Source organism: Pipistrellus hanaki, assembly GCF_964339955.1.
Source record: "Pipistrellus hanaki genome assembly, chromosome: 17".
NCBI lineage: Eukaryota > Metazoa > Chordata > Mammalia > Chiroptera > Vespertilionidae > Pipistrellus > Pipistrellus hanaki.
In genome coordinates, this window is record NC_140519.1 from 2910833 (window position 1) to 2923384 (window position 12552).

Consider the following 12552-nt stretch of genomic DNA (forward strand, 5'->3'; position numbering starts at 1 on the left):
TCCTGCGAACCCCTGACACGCAGCTGCAGGCATGCCCTCTGCTTCCCCTCCGGCCGCACAAGGCAGTGCCCGTCATGGCCCCGCAGCCCCACTCAGTGACTGACAGGAGTGACCCTTCGTCCCAGCCCATCACTTCCTGTGCAGGCACTTCTCTGGGGTCCGCTTCCCAGAAGCACCAGACCTCCCACAACCTCCCCCTGGCACGCTGCTCGGCTTCCTGATTCCTAGCAGGCGGCTGCTCTTACACAGCTGCCTCCAGCCGTGCAGGGGACATCGGCACATCCCCGAAGGCAGCCACACATCCTTCATTTTCAAAAGGTAGAAAACGAAAGATTTTCTATGTCCGTAAGAGTGAGCATCAATACTTGAAAGCCCTAAAATACGTTTTTAATAGTTGCTTTTTGTAAAAAACCTCAAGAGTGACATTCTAGTTATTCACTGCTACCAGGTCTGAGTGAGGTGTCTCTTGGGAGGCTAGGTGTGCCTCCAGCAGGCCGAGGCCAGAGTGCCCTTCCAGCATGCTGGTTACTGGAGAAGTCCCTGCTCCTGGCTCTCCATATGGCCTGGGCTTCTACAGAACAGAGTGACAGGGCTCTAAGGTAAATGTATTGAGGGGGAAAGTGAGAAAGGGGGAGAGAGAGAAAGAGAGAGAGAGAGAGAGAGAGAGAGAGAGAGAGAGATTGATTGAGTTCTGTGTATGTCCCAACATCAACCACCACATTCTGCTCATTGGAGTGATTAATTCAGTCCCACAGCCACTATGAAGGAATCACAGGGCTACAAAGGGACAGTGTCTGAGTGTGTGGACACTCATTAAAAGCACTGATGCCAACACGTGCCTTAGCTGGACTCAAACTGTAATTTATTCAATTACAGGAACCAGGAAGGTAAAATTAATATGGTTGCCACTGTTTCTGTGAATATAATTTCACTGACTTGATTTTTGTGTTAAGATACTGAAATATGATAAGTTCTTTATAGAAGCCTATATAATAAAGAGGTAATATGCAAATTAACACTCATACCCTCACAAGATGGCTGCCTACAACTAGGCCTGCAGAGGTGTTAGTGAGGGATGACCAAACAACTGAACAGCTGGCTATTTGGAGTGACCAGGCCAGCAGGATGGGGGCAGTTGGGGGCAACCAGGCCAGCAAGGGGGGCATTTGAGGGCAACCTGGCTGGCAGTGGGGGGCAGTTAGGGGCAACCAGGCAGGCAGGCAGGTGAGCATTAGGATTCAGTAGTCCAGGATTGTGAGAGGGATGTCTGACTATTGATTTAGGCCTGATCCTGGGATTTGGCCTAAACTGGCAGTCAGACATCCCTGAGGGGTCCCAGATTGGAGAGGGTGCAGGCTGGGCTGACGGGACCCCCTCATGCACAAATTTCGTGCACTGGGCCTCTAGTCTATATTTGTAAAAGCCAAGTGACTGGAGCAATGGAACGAGGGGAATGAGTGGAACTACTGGAACAATCAGTTGCTATGACGTGTACTGTGGTGGACAACTGGCCCCATCGGGACCCCGATTGCCCCCTCCCAACCTTCTGCAGCCCCTCCCCGGCACTGGCCCAGCCCAATCAGCCCCCATCAGGGCAGGCCTGCTAGACCCTATCTGTGCACAAATTCGTGCACTGGGCCTCTAATTTTACATATTCTTCAAAAGGCTTAATGACCTTACTGAGTGCATTTCCTAAAATTTTGATAAGAAGGCATTGCTGCCTGAGAGAACTCAGAAAACCAATTATTTCACATCAAAAACTTTGAAGAAGAAAAGGGATAAAATGCTGCCTGCTAAACCACATTCAGTGTTTGAATAAATTAAAGAAGACATTTGCATACTTTAATAGGGAAAATTTTAAACTCTGAAAAGACAAAAGGATGGATATACCATTTGAAAAGTCATCAAAGTTAAATACCTCATAGCCTGAATAGAGGTTTCAGAGCCAGGGACCACCCCCGCAGGGCCTACAGGCCAGGCGGCTAGTGCTGAGGTCCCGAGGCCTGTCCCCAATGGAGTGTGTCCTCATGTGTTCACAGGCTGACATCGCCATGGTCGCTTTAACATTCCCCTCCTCCTATGTCACTTGGCCAAAATTATACTTTTCCTTCAGTTCTTAATTCACATGCCTTTTTGGTTTTTGCATGGAAACTTCCTGATGGGTAAGATATGATTAAGAATAAATAATATTTTGGGCTTCTGTACTCTTTGCAAGACCCATTTCTGAGGAGGGACCCTAGTTATGTGCTATTTGGTACATGGAAGACGACATTCCTGGCATCTATGCAAATTATGAAGCATAATACTAATACAGTCTTAAGAATCATCTCACTTTGGAAACCCTGTCGTCCCCTTCCCCATCTCCTGGTCCGCTGGCCCCGAGCCCATGCCCCCACCTCCAGCGGGCTGGTCATTCCCCTGCAGCTGGGACCCTCCCCTTGCTGTGAGAGAGCATTTCTGTGCCTGCATCTTTTATTGCCCTTGTTTCTGAACCTCAAACAAATGGAATCATGGTGTCTTTTTCTTATTCACCATCTTTCTCTCAGAATGGTCTATGTCAGTGGTCAGCACTAACTCATTATTCAACAGAGCCAAATATCAACAGTACAACGATTGAAATTTCTTTGAAGAGCCAAAATTTTTAAACTTAAACTTCTTCTAATGCCACTTTTTCAAAATAGACTCGCCCAGGTTGTGGTATTTTGTGGAAGAGCCACACTCAAGAGGCCAAAGAGCCACATGTGGCTTGCGAAGCTCAGTTTGCCGAGCACGGGTCTATGTTGTTGCTGGTAGCAGTTGTGACACGTTTTCCTGCCATTCGGCGCTCCGTGTGTTCTTATAAACAATTGGTTTATGTTAACCTCCTACCAGGGACCTGCGGGTGGTTCTGCTTCCTTTGCTGTTGGAAATAGTGCTGGTGTGAAAAGGCTGCTGGTGAACAAGGGCAAGACTCTGGTCAGACTACCGTGTTAGCAATGGAAACCGCGAACCTGGGCTGTGCCTCCTCGTCCCCCAGGCCGTGCACATGAGCCTGCTTCTCTGACCTCGAGCCTCACTGACCCTCCCTGTGACAGGGGGATGTGTACAGTGGGATTTCGTTTTTATTGATTTAGGAACTTGGGTTTGGAACTGGCCTGTTCAGTCTATTTACATTCATGGAAGTTAATGAGCTTTTTGGAATTTTAGAATTATTTTATCCTGATTTTTTAACTTGTTTTATACCATTATTTTTCTTTTCTTGACATTTTAAATTTATACTCTCCTTAAAACACATTTTTTATTGATTATCCCTAAAGATTGAGTACGTCCACTTAAAAACATGTGAGATTTATTCCTTAACCTTACTGTTGGACAATATAAGACTTTAAGGATAACGTAATGCTGTCTGTTCCTTCCCTGATTTACCTGCTATCACTGTATGATGAGTTCTGTCTCATTTTCACTGCACAGATTACACATTATTATCTCATCCTATCTAATAAAAGAGTAATATGCAAATTAACTGTCACTCCATCACAAAGGTGGCAGTTCCCATAGCCACAAGATGGCGACACCCAGTCTTCTCAGCCCCACAGGAGTCCCCCAGTCCTAGTGTGAGCAGCCTGGCAAAGTGCTTGCTTCGTTACTGCAGTGATGAAGCAACCATTTCACGCCTGGCCACAGACAGACCTCTGGCCAGGCCGGGACGTGGAACGCTTGCATCCTCTCCCTGGTAACGCGGCAAGCGTTCCACACCTGGTTGCGGTGGACCTCTGGACCATGGAGAACCTCTGGACAGCGGGCGTGGAGTGGCCAGGCCCCACAGAGAGCTACTGGCGCATGGATTCATGCGCAGGGCTACTAGTAGAGAGAATATTTATTAATTTCTTTGATAAAAATTCTTCCTTTCATCATAGATGCTTCTTACAGGATCCTTCTCATTCTGTACTACTTATCTTAGAAAGCCTTTTATACATGTTAAACGAATGGGCAGTTTTCTCATTTTTTATTCTTTTTATCCTAATCCTTGAATTACAGTTTTGTCTGGTAATTCTAGTTATTTTCTCTTAGCATTTCAAAATATTGCGCTGTCTCCTGGCATCTGTGTTCTTTGGTAGTTTCCTGTGTGGCTGTAGGTGAAGAGTATTCCTTGATCTTTATCTTTCCTAACCTGTCTCATCTGCCAGCTCACCCATCACCACTCCCAGGCTCCCCAGGAGTCAGAGTCAATTCAGGGCACATGACAACCAGCATGTGTCAATATTTACCGTATTTTCCAGCATATAAGACAGCTTTTGAAACGAAAAAAAGTCAACCGAAAATCGGAGGCAAAAGACCAAAATTGCACAAAAATTACCTGCAGATCTTGACAGCAAAGTAAGTCTTTTCTTTGAAGTGGGGGGTAGTCTTATACAGTGAATATAGACCTAAACCGATGTTTTAACTGTAAAATTAGGGGGTCGTCTTATAAGCTGGAAAATACAGCGTATAAGACGACCTTGACTATATTAATTTTACAATGAATGCAATGACTCTTTTGAACTGCATACTACTGGTCTGAATTTAGAACAAGGCATTTTTGCTCTTCTATGGGGGCTTATCTCTGTCTCTAGTTTTTCCACTCTCCCCACCTTCAGGAGAACCCATAATTCACAAGCTGGGTTGATCCCTGTGCCTTCTGTACATAGTCTTGAACTTCACATCATTTTACCTTCTCATGCTCTTCTGAAAACGCTTACCCAGCTTTCCTTCCACACGACAGGGCCTGGTTTTAGAGTATAATGTCCTTTCTTTCTCTGCTCCCAGCGAGTCTTTACGGGCATTCTGAGTTGTTTCCAATAGTGTTTTCTTGGTTCATTTTCAACGATACACTTTTCTCCTGAAAATGAAAGTAATATTCCATTTCCCTGACTCTTAGGATCTGTAATGGCTTCATTTGCTGCTGTTGTGCTAACTGGGTAAACTCGGGCAAGTCACCACCCTTTTGGGGCCCAATTTCCTTGCGAAATGAAAGTAATTGTCCTTTCTACTTTATAAGTCTGTTGTGACACATGAGTTAAATACATAAAATGAACTCACATAGCACCGGGACATACTAAATGCCCCGTTACATCTGGGCCCTCATGTTATTTGCATTTTACTGTTTTCTCCTTTCACAGCTTCGAATGAGGTGATGACAACCAGCAGAGGATGCTTGTTCATGGTCTTTGGACTTTCCTCCTTTTCTCTTGCATCTGGTCAAACGACCTTTCAATGAAAAAGTTGGAAAGCAGGCTGAGGGGCCACATTCTCAGGCCTGCTTCCGGCCAGGACACGCTTCTGAAAGCACAGGGCTCACAGGTGGGGCCGCCTGGAGGCCGAGGCTCCTGTTCTCCGGGGTGTCCATTGCTGGCAGCTGCAGTCCATGGGGGCTGCACAGGGCTGCTCCTGCTGACAGCTCTCACCCACTGGGGAGGAGGGATGCTCTGGCAACTTTGAAAATAAAGTTTCAGCCCTGGCCAGGTGGCTCAGCCAGTTAGAACATTGTCCTGTTCACCAAAAGGTTGCCATTTCTATTCCCTGGTTATTTATGCAATCAATCAATGAATGCATAAATAAGTGGAATGATAAATAGATACCCCCATCTCTCAATCAATTTAAAAAAAAAAAGAAGAGAGGTGACACTCTTGTCCTCTCTTGATTTTCAATGCCCCCCCTCCCCCTCCCTGCTGGCAGGCTGATGGCCCTCATTGGCCAGGGTCAATCTTCTTTATTCTGTCTCCTGGTCTCCTGATTCAAATGGGAATCTCTCCCAGAGACCCACACAGACACACCCAGAGGTATTTACCAGGTACCAGGGCACCCCTTAGTCCAGCCCAGTTACAAACATCACACAAGGTAGTAGATTCACGTGCTTTGACAGCTCAGAGGAAATCCAGATCATCATTTCTCTTTTCCTGGGTTTAAACAGACACCATCAGAACACGTCTTTGGCAGGGACTTTTCTGACAAGAAGCACAGCCGAAGGCATGCATTCTTCTTGTCACTAGAACTGCAACACAGTACAATCAGATCTTCCTCTAGACGCTTTCTGCCACAATTCTACGTCATCTCCATGGGGAGCCTTCTGCTGAGAATTACCCATGTGAGGTCCTAGGATGAGGAGATGCCTGTCTGATTAGGAAGGGGCTTTGTGACAAGCCTGTTTACATGGATAGTACCCTTTAAACTTCATACTGTCACCAAGGAAACAATATGATAATGACTCGCAGAAGGAATCTTAACATTTCGCCAGAGGTAAAATTTCCATCTCACATTCAGGCAATGGATACTTTTAAAAAATCAAATCACAGTAACATTTTCTACTGGGAATTACTGTGCCTACTTTGCTTATCCACACCATAAAAGGTTAAAAAAAACAATAACACCCAAATCTCTTTTAGAAAAGGCATTTTTAGTAGGACTGTGTGTGTGTTTATTTATTTACTAAAGGCCTGGTGCATGAAATTCGTGTGTGTGTGTGGGGAGGGGGGACCCAGCCTGCACCCTCTTTAATCCGGGACCCTTCCAGGGACACCTCTCTCACAATTCTGGACTACTGACTCCTAATAGCTCAACTGCCTACATGCCTGGTTGCCCCTAACTGCCCCCCTCCAACCTGCTAGTCTGATTGCTCCTAATTGCCTCTGCCCCTGCCCCTGCTGGCCTGGTCACCCCTTACTGTACCCCCCCCACCATCACCACCCCCCCCCCCCACACACACACACACACACACCGCCGCCAGCATGGTCACCCCACGCAACCTGTTTATTTAGTTGTTTAGTCGTTCCTCACTAATCCCCCTGCTGGCCTGATCTTAGGCAGCCATCTTGTGAGAGTGTTATGGTCAGTTTGCATATTACCTCTTTATTATATAGGATTTTTAACGTAACAATTACATAATTTACTTAGTGGGTTTTAGGTTGGGTTTTCAAGAGGTATCATGACTATGAGCAAATTGATGGTAAAGTGGAAAACAATGAATGAAGAGTTAGCTTACAACACTGTTTATCTCCTTTGAGGTTGATGGAACTCAAATTGCTGTCATTAGCTGAACAATACACCGTGGAAACAAGCCTGCACTTACCCAGAGGCTCTCCCATTTGCATTTCCGCTAAATTGCTGGCTGTCTGCTTTCTAAGACAAGTGCTTAGACGCAGTGACAGGAGAGAAATCTACGTTCCAGGGAAGTAAGCCAGGAGCACGGGGACTACGGGAAGAAATGTTTATCAGTGAAGACATCAGAATCCTGCCTCCTGTTTTTGTGATCCAAAGACAGTCTTAGAGCTGGGATCCACGCAGACAGACCCTGAGCTCTCCACACTCACCAGGACCCACACTGAGCCAGCTGCGGCCCTCCCTCTGATACACAACCAGTATCCCAGACCCCGCTCCTGCCGCTGGTGTCAGGTGAAGGCAGAACCCAATTAGCATCTATCTCGATGGATTACCTCTTGAACAGTCACTTAACTGCCTCCTAATCCTGCAATGCAAAACACTATTATTTTGCAGAGGCATTTCCTTTAAACTCACAAGAAAAAAGTATTCCTATTTGACCAATAAAACAATATTTTTCTCCAAATTATAACGCTAAATATTAAGTCATTGTTTTGTTTCGGACTTCAATAACAGGCCTACTTACGAACATTGCTATACATGGGCAGTATAAGCTCAGAGGCAACGGGATGTGTCAACAAGGACTGAGTTGGCACCACTGGCCCGCCGGGCACCTCAGCTCAGCTTCAGACTCCCCACACGTGCACCCAGGAAACCCCGCCACACGGAGCACGTGAGGGTGGGAGCACCGATCCCACCCAGCTCCTGCCAACAGTCCCGTTTCCTACGGCATCTCAAATGTCCTCATAGTTTTTTCTTAAAACTTCCTTTTTAAAAAAATATCGTCTGATACCTGAGAAAACTGCTGAGAAAGGTTACATATAGAGGATTTCTGCAGCTTTCTTATTCCAGTGTTTTAAAAGAACCTAGGGGTCTTTGGCAGGCACCATCTCTTTCAGAGAAGATTTTAAAAATAATTTTAAATGTATGAGGCCACAAAGCCAAGTTAACAAAACTCCAGAGATACAGATGTAAGCAGCTGTGTGAGGCCTGGCCCCGTGTGACTGAGGAGCCATTGCTGGCCGGAGAGAAGCACAGGGGCCATCTGGGAGCTGCAGCAGAGAGCTGCACCTCACACTCCCCGGGACCACAGAGGGAGCGGGCTCTGCCCAGGAATGCTGGGGGCTGCGGGAGGTACTTGCTGTCAACTGCACCCAGGGACAGAGGTGGGTGGCCAGACAGGCGTGGCCACCACAAGTGCTGGGAAATCTGGGACACTGAACCCCTGAGCAAAGGAATTCCATCTCCTGCGCTTTTGAGACCCGGGGATTCTAGTTGCTCATTCTCTCATGTGGCCAGGGCCCTGTGGTCGCACAGTGGACTGGTGACTAGCTGTACGCTGCCTGGATCGGCTCAGCCTGGAAAGGAAGCTGGACCCTGGCTGGACCGCAGCCCCTGCTCCGCTTCTTCCGAAACTGGCTGGAGAGAAGTGGACTCTGGAAGCCAGGGATATGATTCCACAAACACAAAGCTTTCACCCACACTCCTTCCCGGGGGGGCCTCTGGGGATGTTTACTCCAGTAGCACCTCCAGAGCACCACTTCCACCCAACAGCTTCTTCACTGGAATGAAACACAGTTTTCTCTGTTCAGAATTTTTGAAGAAAGTCTCTCCCTTGGCGGCACATGCAGTTTTGACGTTTCAGCAAAACTCTAATGTAACTGCTGTTTTTCTCAGAGAGTTAGGATACAAACGTTTCTTCCATTCTGTAAACTAATTTTAATAACTGAAGACATCTGAACCAGTCCATTAGAATGCTTGTAGGGTTTTGATAAAAATAAAGTAAACCCAGGCCAGCTCCCACATTTCGGGCTGCATCGCCAGCGGCTCAAAGAGGTCGCTCAGGCCCGCAGAGCTCGCCGGACACAGAAGCAGGGAGCGGCGCCGGGCAGGCTCCTGGGCCAACGAGGGAGCCGGGAGCAAATGTCGGGCAGTCTGAGCCCGAAGCCCTGCTTTCTATTCTACTGCATGTTTCCCACCATCTTCATCATTCGTCTCCAACTGGTTCTTAACAACGAAACCATAATTTCATATTATAGCCAATACTCCAATTGATAATAATTCAAAACATGATTTTGAGTAAGACTAGATATTTTTGGGGTAAAACATGAATACTTAATACATGTTCTCTCTTTGGAATTGGACGCTATTTTAAGTTTAACGCTACTTAATGCATCCTATAGTCCTATACAGTGTTTGAATACTGTATGTTCTAAAAGCTCACGGTATTATCCAGCTTTGGTATTATCCAGCTAACCAAACCTCCTAATGAACTAACAACCCCTGGTGTGATGGCTGGGCTTACCTCATCAAAGAGAAAGTTAAGAGTGTTACTAGCTGCTTAGTTGTTATGAAAACAACCCACGCTTGTATTTTCCCAGTGTTCTGCCACGTGGGGGAAAGAAGATAGGTCATTCTTGTTTGCAGGGACTGGAGAGATGGCTAAACCCTGGTACCTTCAAATTCCATGATGTTTTTTAAACATAAAATAGAAGGAGGATTGTTGTCTGGGAGGAAACCCATGCTTCCATATCTGAAGTAACTATTCTTTTACATAACACTGAGGTTTTTATTTTTACAGTATTTTTGCATATTGACTAATCATAAGATTAGAAAACTGATAGATGTGTCAAAATAAATTGGCAAGAAAGTGGTTTTTCATAAAAATGAAGAAGGATATAATACAAAATAACAACTTTTGTAGTTGTATTACATTGGGAAACCATAGGAAATGGGTCAGAGAAGAAAGTGGCAAAATTTACAGAGTAGAAAGGTGAAGACAGAAAAGAAAATAAATAAAAAAAGAAAATTAAAAAAAAGAAAATGTCAGTCAGGGCTCGGTGTCCAGTACAAACACTGGGATGGAGTGTAGAAAGCGAGGCTGCGTGGCACCAGGACCTCAGCGCTGGGAAGTCTCCTAAGAGACACTGACAAACCAGGCCGCTCACTTCCAGTGGAGGCCAAGTGGAAACCACCATTACCCAGCGGCCATAAAAACTCTTATTCTAAACGTTATGAAAAGCCTCATACATTGTTTTATAACTTTAAAAACTAATTTAGAATCAATACCTCAAGTCTGTCAATTACTTGGGCATTCCAAAACTAAAAATGAGAGAGGTGGTTGCTATGAAAATAATGATGTGCTTACCATCGTGATTCGGATTTCCTAGTGTCCATGGCTCATCAGAGTCAAAATGAGTGTCTCCCCCAATTCCTGGTCCAGGGAAGTAGGCATGTGCCAAAAACCCTCCCTCTCCATCAAAGGGAGAGCTGTCTCCATGGAAACCAGATGCGAAAATGATGGTTATATCCACGTCGCGCTTGCCATTTTCTAACTCGCTGTAGGGCACTTCCTCGAATGTCAGGGGAGTCACGTTCTGCCACACGTCGAAGGCACGGCGGATAGCTCTGCGTGTCTCCGGGTCCCCCACTTTCGGAGTTACATTCTTTATACTGAAATGGAGAGAAAAGAAGAATGCCCATGGCTTTGTTCCAAATGGTCCGACTTAGAGAGTTTGATCTATTCAGTGAGTAAAATAGCAAAGAGGAGAGATGAACCAAAATCTACGCGTCCGTAGCTGGAGCTCACTACACAGGCCGCCTGGTTCTCCTGGGCCCCCATCCTCCACCTGGCGGGAGTGGGGGTCCCTGCAGAGTGTGGGGCGGCAGGGCCCCTGGACCAGCAGGTGCTGGGCCTCCAGGCCCCGCTGGGGAGGCGCTGCCGAGGGTGGGAGGTGCTGCCCTCTGAGCTGAAAGCAAAGCCCAGCTTCTTCCCGGGTGATGACGCCCGGACGCAGGGCTGGGGGCCCCGCCATCCTCGGCAGCCTCTGCACCCCGTGGCCACCAGTTCTCAGACAGTCATTTCTCAGCTTTAAAAGAGAAGGTCAATTAACTACTGTTTCTGGTGTTCTATTGTTTTCTTATTATTGTACATACATAATCTGTTCTAGCTAAAATAGGCAATGTGAGTGAACAGCTTTTAACTACAAATATTTAACAATTATATACATTTAAAGAAGTAACTTGGGCATTATTTAATTTGTTTATTTGTCTTGATGCTAATAACAAAGATAAAAATTATAAATATTTTCTCAATTTACTTTGCACTAATCAGATATTTCTCTTTTCTCAGTTCTTTTTATATTTTTCTAAATAGAACACGAATGAAATAAATATACCTACACATATTTTATATTGTTGTAGTATAAGTTTATATCATTTTTGTGGAAAGCAATGAGTAATTTCCAAAAGAAGCATAACTAAATCTCAGACCCCTTCAACCAACAATCTTACAGCCACGAACCCATGAAATCTCACCAAGGAACTATCCTAATATACAAAGGAAGATATAATAATCAAGTTAACATATATTGCAATGCAATAATAAAAGAAGTGGGATCTAAATGATTTGTGATAATGGAGCAATAGTTAAATGATTGTGTCTCCATTGCATATCAGAATATATACAGAACTTAAAAATAGTTTTGTCTTTTTAAGGCATTTGGCAATATGGAAAAATAGTTCAGATACATTTCCCAGTAGAAAAATTATATACAAACTATATTTTTAACCTTATTGTCACTATGCCCAGATGGTATATATTCTTTTATATTAACAAAACGAGGAAGGAAACACATGGAAAAGAGTAGGCAGGGAGTTCCTGGGAGGAGAGATGACAAGTGAAGACCAAGGTGGGGACAGCTGGGCCTGGGGAGTTCAAGGAACAGCAAGCAGAACAGTGACATGCAGCCTGGCCAGCAGGGGGCGGTGTTGGGCCAGGGGCCAGAAGGGACTGACTTTTGCTCCAGAGGAGAGGGGAACACCTAGAGGTGGAGCTTGTGAGCAGAGAAGGGACACTGGACTACAGGCTAAATAAACAGCATGGTCATCATTGGAAAGTAACATATTCTCAGGCAGTGAGAGTGGAAGCAGACACCATGGGGTCAGCTTGGGGCCGGGGCCCAGTGGGGACACTGAGAAATGCTTGGATTTGGGACACACTGTGGGACACCGCTGCCAAGATGCACTAACGGTCAGACACGGGCGTAGAGAAGTGAGTGCCCAGGGAGTCGCTGTGTTGTCCACCTGAGCCAAAGGATGGTGGCTCGAGAGAACTCGTTCCCTCAGGGAGAGAGGGTGCAGCATTTCCTGTGGGCTGATTTGATACTGTTTACATTATTATTATTATTATTATTGTTGTTGTTGTTGTTATTATTATTATTGCTTTAGCCCATTCTGTGTGATGTTCTAAACTCCATTGGGAAGGGGGCGCGGACGCCGGGCACCACTGACCTTCGTCAGCTTGCCACCCCGGATCTCCTGCGTGATGGCTGAAGAGGCACACGGTTCATGCGGGAACTGCGGCTTTTCTCAGGTTCGCCTTCCTAGTCGTCTTTCATGTCCTCCCACACCACGGGATCGCAGAGCCCCATGCTCAGG

At 45.9% G+C, this 12552-nt stretch overlaps 1 protein-coding gene across 1 annotated transcript in view; it reads right to left on the reverse strand.

Annotated features, from left to right (window-relative positions):
* The window catches only part of MMP16 (matrix metallopeptidase 16), a 138772-nt gene that overhangs the window by 47665 nt on the left and 78555 nt on the right, over positions 1 to 12552 (reverse strand). Inside the window, exon 4 of the mRNA XM_084864786.1 lies at positions 10262 to 10566. Within this exon, the coding sequence (XP_084720912.1) occupies positions 10262 to 10566 (305 nt within the window). The remainder of the gene's footprint in view (positions 1 to 10261; positions 10567 to 12552) is intronic.